The 15,957-nt window shown below is 41.8% G+C and overlaps 2 protein-coding genes across 5 annotated transcripts in view; one reads left to right on the plus strand and one right to left on the minus strand.

Moving 5' to 3' along the window:
* slc5a10 (solute carrier family 5 member 10) overlaps positions 1-9,416 on the plus strand; it is a 27,385-nt gene extending 17,969 nt beyond the window's left edge. For 2 of the 3 annotated variants that reach the window (XM_086211947.1, XM_086211948.1), the window contains exons 10-15: positions 558-665; positions 818-968; positions 2,558-2,726; positions 6,137-6,352; positions 7,568-7,661; positions 7,769-9,416. In XM_086211947.1, coding sequence (XP_086068073.1) covers positions 558-665; positions 818-968; positions 2,558-2,726; positions 6,137-6,352; positions 7,568-7,661; positions 7,769-7,962 — 932 coding nt within the window. In that variant the 3' untranslated portion in view covers positions 7,963-9,416. Of the gene's footprint in view, positions 1-557; positions 666-817; positions 969-2,557; positions 2,727-6,136; positions 6,367-7,567; positions 7,662-7,768 lie in introns of those variants that run through there. The other variant, XM_086211949.1, reaches the window with a different exon arrangement.
* LOC147257786 (GRB2-related adapter protein-like) lies at positions 9,070-15,892 on the minus strand. Of its 2 annotated transcripts, XM_086211950.1 has the most exons (5): positions 15,765-15,892; positions 15,565-15,662; positions 14,641-14,760; positions 10,859-11,156; positions 9,071-10,783 (listed from the first exon to the last, which is right to left on the minus strand). In XM_086211950.1, the coding sequence occupies exons 1-5, from the start codon at positions 15,840-15,842 to the stop codon at positions 10,604-10,606; spliced, it is 774 nt and encodes a 257-aa protein (XP_086068076.1). In that variant the 5' UTR covers positions 15,843-15,892; the 3' UTR covers positions 9,071-10,603. The 2 variants fall into 2 exon arrangements, with proteins under 2 accessions (XP_086068077.1, XP_086068076.1); XM_086211951.1 differs by lacking the exon at positions 14,641-14,760 and having other exon boundaries at positions 9,070-10,783.
* Positions 15,893-15,957: the final 65 nt, after the last annotated feature.

A 15,957-nucleotide genomic window follows, 5' to 3' on the forward strand; every position in this document is an offset into this window, starting at 1 on the left:
ACTCACAATGTTTTATCTCTAAAAAAAAAAACCCCCAAAAAAACAACAGCAGACAGCGAAGGGAAATTAAGCCAAGTTTAGGGTTAGATAGCGATAGAGCACATGCTGTAGCTGGGCATGCGTGACAATGTGAGAGAAACAGCAGCGTCTTAACAGTTTGAAGAAAACAAATGCTTTTAAAAGACTTGCATAATGACATATTATGACATAAGAGAGCAAATCATTGCTTCCATTGCTGTCTCTTTTGACACATTGGAATTTGGCAGGATTAAGTAGAAATATAATTTCCTACCTTATTATCTGACTTTACTACTGGGGCTTTAATTTTGATTCAAGGAATACCAAAAAAGAAAAGTCAAATCTTGCATGTCTTCTGAAACATGTAGCACACATTTTTTTTCCTTTCAGGGGAACAATTTGTATGAGCGGCTTTTGTCTGTCAGTGAAATTTTGCACCAAAAGAGATGAGACCAAAGGGACATGAATTGTGAATGAGCAGAATATTTCGTTACTTTGTGTGTAGGTGACCTTTGACTGTCAAACTCCTCATGTTTCAGACTCTGTAGGATGTGTTGACCCTGAAGAGTGTGTGCGGGTGTGTGGAGCTGAGGTGGGATGTTCCAATATCGCTTTTCCAAAACTTGTTATTGAGCTCATGCCCAGTGGTGAGTAAACACTGTGATCACACAGGAGCGCCTGTAGTACATCCTTATTTATTTAGTTTTTTTTACTGTTAAAAATATTAATTTCTTCATGGTGTGCGTGTGTGTGTGTTATTAATTTCTTCATGGTGTGTGTGTGGGTGTGTGTGAGACAGGCCTGCGCGGGCTCATGATAGCAGTGATGATGGCCGCTCTGATGTCATCACTGACCTCCATCTTTAACAGCAGCTCCACATTGTTCACCATGGACATCTGGAAGAAACACCGCCCTCGTGCCTCAGAGAGAGAGCTGCTACTGGTCGGCAGGTAACCAGGCCACAGCCCAGTAATTATTCACTCATTATTGTTCCCTTATTCTTTCTTTGGATCCCATTAGTTGCTAAACAAAAAAAACAGGTTAGCCAAACCAAATGTAAAACAGGCAGTGATGAACACGCCATTGCAACCCTGTGCTTGTTGCAGTGTGTTACTTGTTCTGTAGAGCAAGAGGATGACGGATCCTGATATTTTGGATTTAGCATGAACAAATTAAACTATGCACTGCAATGCAGATATCACTTCCTGCATCCGCCTGGTGACGCTACAGAACACACACTTATTGTGTTTTATGTTTCCGCTCATCCTGTGAAGGCAAAACGTTGTAATGTTAGATGTAAATCCGATGTTTGTCGCATCAGGTTTACTTCCTGTCGCCGCTAGGTGGCGCTATGACTTAAATTCAACTTGTAGATGTCTTCAGGTGGGGATTCTCATCAAACTTGTGTATTTTTCAAAATGATCTGAGCATTAGAAATCTAGTCACAGTAGTTTGGTGTTGTACAGCAAAACCTTAAAACTGGTCGCCTCGCCCGGTAACCCTGGTAACGAAAACTCACGGTCTTGACAGTAACATATCCCCAAGTTCTGAATGTGTTTTTTGACCATATTTGAGATCTAGTCAACCCACTTGGATCCATCCATCCACCTTCTTCCGTTTATCCGGGGTCGGGTGGCGGGGCAGCACTAGGATGAGTTCATATTTAAAACATTATCTCCAGTTATCAGATGACGCTGTGACAAATCCTGCCCCCAAACTGAATAAATACTTCCTTGGCCCATTCCACACCCTTCCGCCATGTTTGGTGAGAATTGGACTCATAGTTTTTGTGAAATCGTGCTGAGAATCAAACAGAGAAACGCCAGCGAAAACATGTACTTCCTTGGCGGAGCAAATGAAAACAATAGAACAAGAGAAGAACCATTCTCATAATAAACACGTTCATGGATGTGACACCACCAGATGTTGGCTCTCACTTAACCTGCATTATTCCTCTGACAAAAACCAGTATTATCTAGTTTATTAAAAAAAAAAAAAAAAAAGACACTTGCTTTATTTGTACAAAAGATATTTTGCACAAATGTGGACAATTTAGATTTCTGTTTAGCCAACCTGCAGAAAAAATGTCACACACTTGTAGCCACGATGCAAAGAAACCAGCAACATTCGACTTCTTCATCATCAGGGTGTCTCTTCCCTTCAGGAGGTTCCTATCTAGGCTCATCAATTAGCCCCGATTACGGTTTAAGCATCTCATGCACATTTGCAAGGAAAGAAGACCGAAGAAGAAACCTGGCTGCACGGCCCTCTTTGCAGTCGGAAGTTTATCTCGATCTTTTTAGCAACAACAACAGAAACTGAGTGGGCAGCTTTCCAGTCATAACAGAAAATGGAGCCTATGTTGGCGAGGCCTCCAGTCAGAGGAGCGTGTGAGTTTAAGAAGATCTGGTTCTGAGTGTAGCTGTGGGTGAAGTGCATTTTTATGGAATGTGGTGAAAGTTTCATGTCAGTGTCAGTAAATGAAAAGAAAAAGATATTTTTTTTTTATTTTTTATTTTTTTTTGTGGGTTTGATTCAGGATTGTGACAGTGATTTTGGTGGTGGTGAGTGTGGTGTGGATCCCCATCCTGCAGTCAGCCAACAGCGGCCAACTATATGTTTACATCCAGTCAGTGACGAGTTACCTCGCTCCTCCCGTAACAGCCGTCTTCACTCTGGCGGTGTTCTGGAAGAGAACCAACGAGCAGGTACACACACACACACACACACACACACACACACACACACACGTGAGGTCACATATCTCACAAGTAGGGATGCAGCTAATCATAATGGACATCTTTCAGATCTTATTAAGTTTTCGATTTCCCAAGTGAGAGCAATAGACGTAAATAAGGACAAAGTATGTTCTGTACGTGCTTTCACTCCCTAATTTGATATGCGAGGTTGACCTTCATGTCAAATACAAATTAATAACTCAATTTGTCAATAAAATGTTAGAAATTGCTCAGAATATGTTTTCAAGCTGATATCAAAAGCCCTAAATACCTCTGGGAGAGACTTTATCCAGGACGTACAGAAACGTCTTTGAAGCACATGCAGGGGTTACAAGCCTCCTGTCATTTTTCAGCTGAATCAAATCATTTGTGCATTCCCCCTTCAGAACCCTCTCCAAGACTCTTTTGGCGCAGTGTTTTTTGTTTTAAACCTTAAATGCAAAAGATGAGAGGTTTCATTTTTTTTGTCGTTGTTGTAGTCTGTGGTAGCATGTCACGGCGCCTGTGTTATTAGAATGCTAGTCACAACCTCCCAAGTCACCCAACGTACAGACATTCAAATTCAAATTCATCAAAATACATTTAAAAGTATCACAGTAAGAATCAGTAGGTTTGCAGCAGAACATCAAACGTCAGCTCGCAGTCTCATCTTTCGTCTTAGTCTTAGTCTTTAGATGCCTGTCTAAAAATATTACTAACCATTAAAGGAATGATTTGCAGCCAGAGACATACTCTGTATGTGCCAAGGAACTTTTGCGAAATAAAGTCGATGTTTCATTTTCGTTTTAAAAAAAAAAAAACACCTTTGCATCGTACTCTTCTAACGTATTGCATCGTATCAGAGTCAACTCTTATCTGCACACCAAATCCAGTGGAATATTCCGGAGTGTCGAGGTTTTGCTTTGTGCTCTGTTTGTCCTTCCTCCAACACTGTACCTATTTGGAGTTTTATTAGTTTCAAATGGGATCCAGCTGAGTGCAACATGCTTCACTCATTTCCTGTGTGTGTGTGTGTGTGTGTGTGTGTGTGTGTGTGTGTGTGTGTGTGCGCGCGCGTGCCATGAATTTTATGAAGCATATTGTTCATCATTTCCTGTGTGTGGAGGAATCAGCCTGAACTAACTTTGAAGTTAAAAAGCCAACAGGATTGTTTTTGGGGCTGATAACAGAGAGCAAGTGAGGGGACTTAAAGATTAGAGATACCGGTGTTGTGTTGAGAGCGTTAATCTGGCCGGTGCTAATAATACTCGTGATAAAAATGTGTCAACTGCTAGTGAAAACCAATCCACAACACGCTCAAGATTCTGGCCGTGATTCTGTGGACCAACTTTCGGGTGTGTCTGTTTTCTGATGGCAGGATATCTGACTACTGAAATGAGGGGAAATTCGTTTTTCAGCTCAGATCAATGCACCTCTGTTATGACGTGAATATTTATTTAAATTAGATTGTTCACCCGAAAATGAAAATTCAGTCATTGTCAACTCATGCCGATGGATTTTAGTCTGTAAAACCCGTTGGGGAAAAAAAAGTGCTGCAATCGTCTCCTCAACAATTAAAGTCAGTTTTCAAATTTAAAGTGTGTCAAATGATAAAATGTATAAATAATTCAATAATTCATCTTTATTGAGGCTGAAAACATTACGTCAGCGACATTTTTTCCAAAAAAAAAACTTTGCATGTCGAGGCATTTAATGATTTTATTATGGTGGGTTTTTTTGACATTTGAATTTAGTCTCCATTCACTTCAGTTATTTGGGAAATTACTGCAACACGTTTTCCTTTGTGGAATAACAAACTTCCCCTAAACTTCCGTCAGCACGAGGGCGAGTCAATTGTGATTGGATTTTAATTTTCAGTTGCAATATCCCTATAAATTCTGTTTGCAACCACTTTCTACAGCTGGAGGGACAACCCGCCAAGGTATTTCCTGAAAAGTTTGATGGATCAAACCTGAAGTGTAATTGGTGCTGTTCTCATGCCCCACCCTTACCCGCACCTCCTGAAAATCTACCTGCTAGTTTGGTCCTGCTCCCGGCAGACAGGTAGACAAACAAACCAACCAAGACAAGTGAGAGTACAACGTGATGTTTTTACAATTAACCTGCATGGGGTCACTGTGTGGGTTGGCAGTAGCTCAGCAAATGTTAAATACACTGAGCTGTTGGACGGCTGTTGAACAATGTTCAAATTTAGCTCTGTTTGATTCCAGACAAACAGATGTTTTTGACTCAGACCGCTTTTCCTGGGAGGGGTCACAGGATTATGCTTCATTTCATTATAGACTGCTAAACAAAAGTTGGGAGGTTTGCATTCGTTCGAATAAGCAAAGTCAGGAGGATGTTGCTGGTGTTGACTCACGGGGGTCAAAGGGCACACATTACTGCACATTACAGAGTGTGTCACACGCTGACTCCTCTGAGCAAACGGCGCAGACCTACATTCATGGTTACGTGACGTGTCTATCCTTTGAGCCAGATTATGACTCATGAAAAGACAAATGAACCTTGTAATTATCGTCATGATATCCAGTTCCTGTGTCACTGCTAAAGTCTCTGAGCTTCTCTGAATGGCTTACATTTTCCAACTTAATATTTGAATGTATGTTTTGATGTTTTAATGTTTATAAAGTTAAGAGAAAAAAAATGGATCACTTTACCCAGAATATTTCCTTTTGAGTTTCAGAATCCTGGCCTGGACAGCAGCATAAGGAAGTTTCACTTATTGTAAATAGAAGAACACAATAAGACAGACAACTTACAATATACTGTATTAATCAAATAAACAAGCGACTAAATCAGAACAACCAGGAACTTCCAAGACAAGTGTGTTCAGTGTGAATGTTCATTCACCGCTCGATAGTTTTTAATTCTATGTATTTAATCTTGTGCGCTGTTCTAAGAATCCTTCTCATGATGAAGGTGCAAGACACTTCCAATAAAAACAGTACGTGTTCAAAGAATGTCCTACATAATAAGTCATCAGCTGTCCAAGTAGTTGGCAAATCCTTTGATAGTTGGAGCTAACCAAGCGCTGCTCTAAAGAGGAGAAAAACAGGCGCAGGTAAGTTTGTCAGTGTGCTTGAAAGAGTCGATCGCTCTCCGGTCTGACCAAGACAAACCGCACCGATGACATTCTTTTGACTGAGGCTGAACACACCAGATGGTGTTGCTTGTGTCACTGCACGTGCGACTACTTAAACGCAAAGCAACATGACAATGACAGATTATCGTGGTGGGAAAGTGAGAGTGTTGAACACACCCAAATGAGACCCAGAGATGCTCCTGGCAAGTAAAACTGACACTTTTAGCTACAAGAATGACAGCATTTTAATCCAGTCAAGCATGCAGTGTAACCTGTGTGTGTGTGTGTGTGTTTTCAGGGTGCCTTCTGGGGCCTCATGGTGGGATTGGTGGTGGGTGTTTGCAGGATGGTGCTGGAGTTTGCCTTCCCCCCTCCCAGATGTGGTGTTGTGGACTCGGCTCCTGCAGTACTACGCAGTGTCCACTACCTCCACTTTGCTATTTTACTGTGTGGGCTCACTGCTATTGTGGTTACTGTAGTATCACTACTAACACCTCCGCCCAGTCATGAGCAGGTGTGTACACACAGGTAGAGTAAAATAACAAGACCCATGTGTTGATACACTTGTGTTAAAAAGGTAGATCTAAGGATAAAGAAGTGGCAGCTTTATGAATGTGATAATCTGAGGGTCGGCTTTTGTGTTACCAGACGGTCAGGAAAACCCCAAAGATTAACGACCGTATCGAGCAGCTGAAGAGTACAGTTCAACTTTTGTTGCATACCATAGAATGACATGCGTCGTGCTTCATATTTCATGTCTCCAAATTCATAGGCACGAGTCTGACCTCTTTATGAACTCCAGATGTCCTGTCACAACACATTTTGGAGAAATTAGTGAAAGCTACCTCACAGCAACCTCCCACCCTACACAAACACACCCTGCCGTCCACAAATTCATCATCTTTAGAAAAATTTAAAGAAAGCCAAGTTCATCGGTGCAAACATGCAAACGTTGAAAAGAGTAAATGATGGCGCATTCATGTGACGTAGGAAGTGTCTGCGTTTCCGAGGGAAGTGGCTCTTCATGAGCTTTTAAGTCATAATGACAATGAGTTGTATTTTAATGCTCAGGGCATTTTTTCAGGAGATTTTCATTTTTCATGTGCAGGTACATTTCTAGAAAACACTGAAATATTGCTCTGCCTAACTTTCTATCAGGGTTTACTCTCATAATTAACTTTTATAGCAGATTTAGCTCACCCTGCGCTTGGATTGTTTAGACCCGCTGTGGTTTAAGTGTGTTACGTGTCAGCATATTTCCTTTGTTGTGCACACACATCAAACATCTGACTCTGTGTGAACATGTACATAGTGCGGATATTAAACAGCTCACCGCAGTGTGTTATCAGTGTGGATACACAGTCACTTTCTTTATCCATCAGTCTGTCCATTTTCTATACCGCTTATCTGTTTAGTGTGTGTGGGAGGGGGGCTGGAGCCTATCCCAGGTGACATTGGGCGACAGGCAGGGTTCCCCCTGGACGGGACGCCAGTCTTTCTCAGGGCCATCAGGAGCAATTAGGGGTTCAGTTTCTTGCTCAAGGACACTTTGACATGGTCACCGGGCGAAGTCAGGATCAAACCAGCGACTCTTTGGTTGCCAGACGGCCTCTCTACCTCTGAGCCACACTGCCCCCCACTTTCTTTGTATGTAGAATAAATGGTGGTGTATTTAAATTGTTTTTTTGTTTTTTTTCTGGGGTATTTTGTTCTTTGTCTGCTCTCCCAGGTGCGTAACCTAACCTGGTGGACTCTGACTGAAGAGCCTCAAAGAGAAATCCCTCTACAAAAGGTGTCCTCTGTGAGCCACCGTAGTTCTCAAGGTGAGTGTGAATAAAAGCTGCCATCATGTGACACAAATAATAATCAATAAATCCTTTAATAGTAATGAAGTAACTTCCTGTGTCTGCTGTTTGTCTGTGTGTTGCAGATTCTGAGCCGGCGCATCAGGGGACATGTGGTCGGGGGGCAAGATTGTGCATCTCAGCATTACAGAGATCAGGAGAAACTCCAGCTCCCAGGGTTCCTAGCGTTAGAGAGAGTTTGTTCTGGTCTCGGTTCTGCTGCATTAATGCCCTCCTGCTAGTCAGCATGAACATTTTCCTGTATGCGTACTTTGCCTGAATAGAAAAGCCGATTTAGCATCCTACTGAGCCCCAGCTAATATCTCTAGCCCCCCTGACCACACACACACACACACACACACACATCCAGCAAGGTGAGATTGATTCATTCATTTATTCCATCATGTGACGCATCCAAGTTTGATTTCAGGTGCTTTAAATGATTGACTTCTGTAATTTGAAGACACACAGGTACGTCGACTGTACACTAGTACACTGAATGGCTTCGAAAATGTCGAGGAACATTTAATATGAACCCATATTTGCAAAAAAACAAACAAACAATCATGAGGTAACAACCCGCCTTTTTCATTTGAATGAGTGCTGATTACCGTATTTTGATATCCTGAGCAGCACAGACCAGCAGCATCAGTGATTATCTTCTAGATTTATTAAGCAGCCAATATTTTAATAGATCTGTTTCAGTATTTTATGTTTTTTACTATTATCCAGACTATGTACTCAGACCAACCAGTTTAAGTCTTGACTTTGAACTTGTTTACACGGTTTTCTGGCTTGATTTTGGAGTCCTTTCTAAAAAGTCATTGTATTGTAATATGATCTAACTTCCCTGTCTGATATCACACACATTTGGATCGTAAAACACACGGATTGTGTGACCGAGGCGAAAACAATGTTGTTATTGTGTCACTTCATCCTACAGCAATGTCACTGCGGATTGGGGAAGTTATTGAGAGGAACTTGAAGGTGCCGTGGTTTATGATTGAGATGGATGTAATTTTGATTCTCTTTTTCATGTTGGTGGTTGACACATTTAATTGCCCAGGTAAACGTTTTGCGAATCATGATGTTTCCTCCTCGATGAAGTTGTTTGATACGACTCGTGTTCCTCATCGTATTCTGAGAGATCCCAGCTCCTCCTCTTTTTGATCCCAGCTTTTCGATATACATCTAGAATAGTATTTGTGATAAATTACAGTTTGTCATGGAAACCAAACAGTTGTCGTGTATTAGTAGATGATTGCTGGTAGTAGGCAGTATTGGAGTAATACAAATTATTGGATGGAAATAACCTCTTGTACTTTAAAGGACAAAAAATATCCTGCCAACGTCTCATCAAAATGTTGTTTTTGTTGTTACACCTCAAATGAATTTTGTGATGTCTAAATTAAAGCTTGACGGCTCATGAATACAGTAACACTAGATTTAATGTCATAATGTCACTTTATTCAGCTTCAGTTCAGTTTACTTGCATTTGCAACAGAGGAAGAAGAGGAATGTTCAAGCTAGGATATAAAACATTTGTTGTATTCACATTTTTGACAGGAGGTGTTAATTAAAGCCATTTAACAGGGCTTGAAAGACCAGTACCAGCTCACTTGAGGTATAAAACATTTAATTATAAATCCGTTTTGTCTGTGCAATGTGACAAAAATATAGATCACACAAGACGAGCTTGTTTCATCTAAACATTTGAAGATCCAAAGGTTTTACATTTATTGTGATATAAAATAAAGAAAAGCAGCAGTTCCTCACATGTAATCAGCAGATATTCCAATAACTACAGAAATGATTAAATTACTTCAACACTTTTAGTAATTCTCTAAAACACAAAGTACTTACTAAGAGGTAATGCATGATGAGCACAAGGGAAAGAAAGACCTGTGTAGTGAATCAGCCGGGGTTAGCTTAGAGACGCTAATGAGCACTATATCGAGTTTAGAGCATCACACCAAAAAAAAAAAGGTCAAGCTGGTAAAATATGACAAGCTTCAAACTATCATAAGATTCAAGTCATGGTCGGTGAATTGAAGTATGCTGCATCATATTTTCAATCACATTTTGAGATGATGTTCCTGTAAAGTTCAATGTTTACAAGACAAAAAGAAAAATTGGAACTTATAATGTTTTGGGTCAGGTATCGCGCCCTTAATCTGTTGCCTCTTTGGAATGTTTTTAAAATGGTTTAAGGGAATGTTTTCCTCCCTTCAGGAAGTGTAATCTAGGAACAAGTTAAAAAAAAACATTACTTGAACATTACATGTAATATTCTCAGAACAAAATGTCTTGCTGGGAAGACACACACACGCACACACAAGGGCAAACATCCTATAGAACTGATAAATGACACTTTGATTATTTAAATAACTGTCAGTTCATTTAGGATAAACTGATTGATTGTCTCTGCACTCATATTGGATAACCAAGGTCATTCACTACAGCCTGGCAGTCGTAGGTTGCATATAAAGATGGACAGTGTGTCTCCATTTTCTCCCTCAACGTAGCCAAAATATCTCCCATATAGACGCTGCCATCTTGCACTGTTGATGGACGTTCTCACGCACAAACAGGAAGCTGCAGGTGCACCAGAAATAAACTTTGTGGCTGTCAATGATCATGTCAGAGCCACTCTTAATAATATTGACAAGAAAATCCAAATATCCTGATGTTTGGGGTTTTTTTTCTGAGAAACTACCAAAGGGACAGAGAGCATTGATTGGACATTTAACATGTAGTCTGGTTTTTGCCTCTAAAATAAAAGGGGTGGGATTTATTGCTGCAACCAGCCACCAGGGGGCGACTGAGTTCATTTTGGCTTCACTTTTGATGAGCTCTCGTGGCGTCCATCTTTATACACAGTTACTAGTTTTAGTGCTATGGTCAGCGAGGGTTGATATGAGTCAGTGGTACAGTGGTTGAACGTATTCTGGTGGAAAGACACCGACCCGCCCACGGCAGCGCCCTCTCCATCTCAGCGAATTGGAGCAGTCCAGCAGGTCAATGATGTCACCACGGCGGAAGTGGAGGTGGGCGGTGTGAGGGGGGGTGTAGTCACAGAGGGCATGAGCCAGGCGAGGTGTCTACACAAAGACACACGTTTTAGCAACACAAGCACACAGTAGCGAATACTGAGACCAAATGTTTTCTTTTCTTACCCCCAAAACTGGTTCCAGTCTTTGCAGGGAGGAGGACTCCCTCAGGGGGTGAGAGTAGAGGCGGGGTGAGGGGAGGGACTCCTGAGAGCTGCTTATATAAGGATTGGGATAAGGGTTACGACCACGGTGGGACAACAAGCGAAGGGGAGGGTCTTTGAGGCAAACCACTTTCTCTGCGGCGATGCTGTGAGTCCTGTAGAAGTCCACCAACCGGTTCAGGGAGCAGAAGGATTCGTCCCATATGCAGTACCGCCCGCCCCCCTCGAGAACTCGAAAATGTTCCACCCTGTCACCATAGCTTTAAGAAAAGAGAATGACAAGGTGAGGAGAGACATGAAGAGAGTGAAAGGAGGAATGCACTCTGCTTCAAAACAGATGGGTCTCATTCTTCTTCCTGCCCCTTGTTAAAGACTTCACGCAGGCTGCAAACATACCTGGGTGATAAGAAGGGCGTGTCACCAAAAATCACCTCTCCACAGGCTTTAAATATCACATGTCAACACACATGAACGTACACATCAATCTGCTCTGAAGAGAACATTTTACTGTATAGCTGGGAGCAGAAGTCCTGCCCTCTGGTAGTCGTGGCTGTAACTTAGTAGGAGATGCCACATCGTGAAGCTAGCATGACGACAAAGCCCACATAAAGTCTACGGTTTCATTGTTTTAATTTGGAATATTAAATTTTGAGTATTTGGTCAAAAACAAAAAAACTGGATGAATTTAAATTTTAAGATGAAATGAGCAGAGCACCCCCATCGATGAATATCTGGCCAATCTTAGATACATGATTGACTATGGATCAATATATTATTGATCAATTGACTTGATTATGTGGTTCGATACGTACAAAATTGGTTGCTTGTATTATTGAGATAAAGATGCTTGGGGTATAATAGAATTATTAAAGTCACAATTTTATTATTTCAGTGCACTGACGTCATTTTGGACGACAACATTTATGTTTGAACTGAAAAATATCTTTGAAACGAGTGTTAGAAAAGCATATTTGGTGCAACATTGCACACTGTGAGCATCAGTTCCCAAACTCCTGTATTGGTCAGGAAATTAGGAGATCAATATTATTAAAAATCTGGAATTTATGGAATGTGTATATCTCTGTACTGACTGTAAACCTAACAGTACTCTTTCAACTTGGCCACTTTACAAAGTCAAGGACGAGACATCCTCTGCTGTGACAGCCTGTTTCATCGATGCTAGCTTTGGGAGGTGGGGTGAGGTGGGGTGAGGTGGGGTGAGCTGCGGCGGCGGTCCCGCCCTCTAGACGTTCTCTTTTATGTTGCCGTGTTTTTCTACTGGGAGTAATTACCTTTGTTTGTGCAGCTATTTACAGAATGAAGTACATTTCAATTTTAAAACATAGCCATCACGAGGTCGGCCCCTCCCGTACACACCTGGTTATTAGTAGGAGGCGCTTTGATGAGGGCAAGTCTGCTGTCCCATAATTAGCTTGGGGAAAAAATAATTAACTATGCTATACTTTGTCTTGTGAAACTACAGATTAAATAACATATCTATAATTATATTAATATTAATTCAGCAATGGCCATTTAGGTTGTGTATCAGGATATGTGCTACTCATCTAAGACGTGTGCGTTGCGTCATCTCAGTTTAATAACTGTGAGCCATGATACCCTGATTATTTAACACAGTAAAATTTACCGTCAGTTATTAAATGATGTCTATGAGGTAAATACAAAATTAGAATTTTTGCATGTTTCAAGGGAATTCTTCTTCTGCACTGTGTCAGCTGATGCTGTTGTTACCTGGGGAAACGTTTGGTGACTAACATATTCTACTGACTCCCACCACTTCTGGGACGAACATTAAAACAGATTTTTGTCACTTTTTTAGTTTATATATTGAGTTTAAAGTGTGCGGAGTTTCCTGCCATGTAGGTCCAGATGTTCAGTTGCACGAGGAGCATGTTTTTTTACCAGTTTGCTGCCATTTTGCTTGCTCTAGTGCACACATTGCCATTGAAGATGACGACGATACTTTTTTACCAGTGGTCTAATTTCATTCCACAGGTGCCGTTAAACACACCAAGACACGTGACAGTGCACCAGGCAGGAAGAAAAACTGGTTAACATGGATGTAAACAATACAGGATTTAAAACTGGTATGTTTTGCAAGGTGTGAGATGCTTTGAATGGTTTGGCCTCACAGATGCAGAGATAAATGGCGTGTGAGACACTGAGTGTGTCAGCCCTGCGATAGAGTGGCTCAGGGCTCCAGTTCACGTCCCATAATGCACAGAAAGGGAATTTGTTAAATGTTCTCATCTCGGTGAAGAAAAACACTCAAATTCCCTCTGACTCTTCTCGCTGGCGTCCTGGATTAATTTGAAGATCTTGTCAATCACCTCTAGGGCTCCTCGTAGCCTGGATCCTGACTCTATCTCTTAATCTTAATCCCTCCCATAGCTTCAGGTCTTTGGGCTGAGGTTTTCTGTGTGCTCCTGAGTCCAGGTTGAAAACTAAATGGGACGCAGCCTTTGCATTTAGAGCCCTGAGGCTGTGGAACACCCTGCATGCTGTCTGAGTCAGTGCCTTCTTTTAAATCTCGCCTCAGTACTTACTGGAAAGCATACAGGGATTTCACCTGTGCTGTTTAATTGAAGCGAGTATTTGACTTGGTTTTACGCTGATTTTTCTTAAACCATTTCAAGTATCAAATGTGTCTTTTTTTTGTAAATTCAGTCTCTTGCAGGCCTTGTACTTCGCTGTGTTCTGTTGTGGTGGAGCACTGTGATTTGACAGACGCTATATAGAAATATAATATAAAATTCATGACCACATCAGATGTTCTTGCACTTTTGCTTTCTCTGACATCCTGGAGATGAATTCCAGATGATCTTAAGATTGGACAAAACTCTTCCAGTGGCTCACTGCTGCTGTCTGGTGAATCATTGGAGAACTTAGCTGGAACATTATCGCCCTCTGCTGACCGGTCTGTCAATGACTGCCTGTGGCTGCATGAACGTGCATCAACATAAATAACACGCTTGGTGCTTGTAGGCAGACAGATGTGCAGATGTAAAGACATTAATATGTGCACATTCTGTACATGTGTGTCAGTGGCATGTGTCACTTACATAATGCACCTGTGTTTAATTAAAGAATGGGTGCTGTTATGTAATGGCCTGATTATTGAACACATTTCATCTACCCTCAATGATTAAAAGTGCTCAACATCCCTTTGGTGACCCAAATTACAACCCCCCCCCCCCCCACACACACACACACACACACACACACACACACTCTCTTACTGTCTATGCAGATGTGATATTTTTAGTCTAATGGGCTCTTGTATTTAAATAGTCTCTACCCTCCACTGACCCTGACACACTCAGACACGTGAATGCTGCTCATGCGTTCAGCGGGTTGGAAAACAAACATATTAAATAAACATAAAGACAACACTGTCGGTGTGTTTAGTGCGACAATTTCCAGTTGCACCGTCTAATCCTGATCTTAGCATTCTGATTCTTTTTTTCTTTTTTCTTTTTTGAGATGCTGGAGTGGATGCACAGCCTCTCCAGGAGCTGCTGATGCTGCAGAGGGAGTGATGGGAAATGACGGCAGGACAGCAGAGTGAGCACAAGCAAATATCAGCGCGCGCACACACACACACACACACACACACACACACACTGGTGTTTATTAATGCCACAATATGAGAACAGACTACAGAGGATTGTGGTTTCAGTCCTGTAACTCATCTTAAATGTTTGCGTGTGCGATGCGTTCACTGACCTAACGGAGACAGAAAACTCTCCTGGAGCTGACTCGCTCTCCCTCACCATGAACACTCCGGTGTCCTGCCGGTGCAGACGCTGCTCAGCTTCCAGTCTGGATACTCGTCCTGCGAACCACCTAGCAGGCCGATGCATGAAATAATCAACACGTCCCCGGTATCAGTTGATATCGGTCATTTTTTTTTAACATGTTGGTATTGGTCCGATGTCCGTGCTCACTTTTTGTCTGACCAAATTGTGCAATTTGTGGGCTCTTTAAATGTTTTGGAAATAAATAAGAGTTGTAAAGTTTCAAGCTCCTTAGTCACCATAGATGTGGGCACAGAGAGAACAAATCATTTCATACCAATCGATATAACATGTTCAAAAATAATAAATAAACATGTTGGAGGGACAGGTTGTATGAATAATAAAAAAAATTCTCCATGGCCCCCCTCAAGGCTCTGTATGGAATAAATCTTAAGATTCATAAGATGATTAGAGGAGTTTTGTTTGTTTGTTTTTTTTTAAATCAGAATTTTTGGTGTTACTGAGAGAAACTGGGAACAGTTTTCTTAATTTTAGTGTCACAAGCCAAAAAGCCGGGGGGTCCACTGCTGTCTAAAAGGTAGGTAGTTAGACGCCTGTACAAATACACAAATGAAATGCTGTTTTCAGTTCCAGGTTTCACTCTGATGGGGTCCTCCAGAGAAGCTGCAGTGGAAGGATTGTTCCTTGACTAAAAGAGAAGCATAAAGTCTCAGATTCACTTCAACGAAATATTTAAACGATTTATGCACACTTTTGTGTCCCCTGTCAGCTGCATGAGCAAAGTTCCCAGCAAATGAAACCTACGTCAGCGCTCACACAGCCACTTAGATGGAGAAAACACATCGATAACATGTTTGCAGGAATGAATGCACCTGAGTATGAAATGTCTTACGGATGAGGAAGCAGGGAAATGTAGTTCTCTGGCACGTAGCCACGCTTCCCCTGGATCTCTGCTGTGAACCAGCAAGCGTCGTCCTCCATTTCTGTCACCTATCACACACACATGCATGATTTATTCCTACTGGGGAGGCTCGCAGCCTCGGTGTCGCTCGGACGTGTTAAAACAAGTGCAGCCAGGATGAAGTCACGTACCTTGATAACGTCCCCCTTCTGAAAGCTGATCTCGTCTGACTCTGATGCTGCGAAAGAGAAAAGTGCCACTGCCTCCATGCTGGACAGAAACAGCGCTCACAGCTTCACTTCATGAATAAAGAGAGAGACAGACAGAGGGAGAGAGAGTACAGCTGTGAGCGCGGGGGGGGGGGGGGTGATGGCACTCGATTAT

The sequence above is a fragment of the Aulostomus chinensis genome, chromosome 8 (assembly GCF_037954235.1).
Source record: "Aulostomus chinensis isolate RoL2024-O1b breed Wild chromosome 8, RoL_Achi_v1.0, whole genome shotgun sequence".
NCBI classification, from domain to species: domain Eukaryota; kingdom Metazoa; phylum Chordata; class Actinopteri; order Syngnathiformes; family Aulostomidae; genus Aulostomus; species Aulostomus chinensis.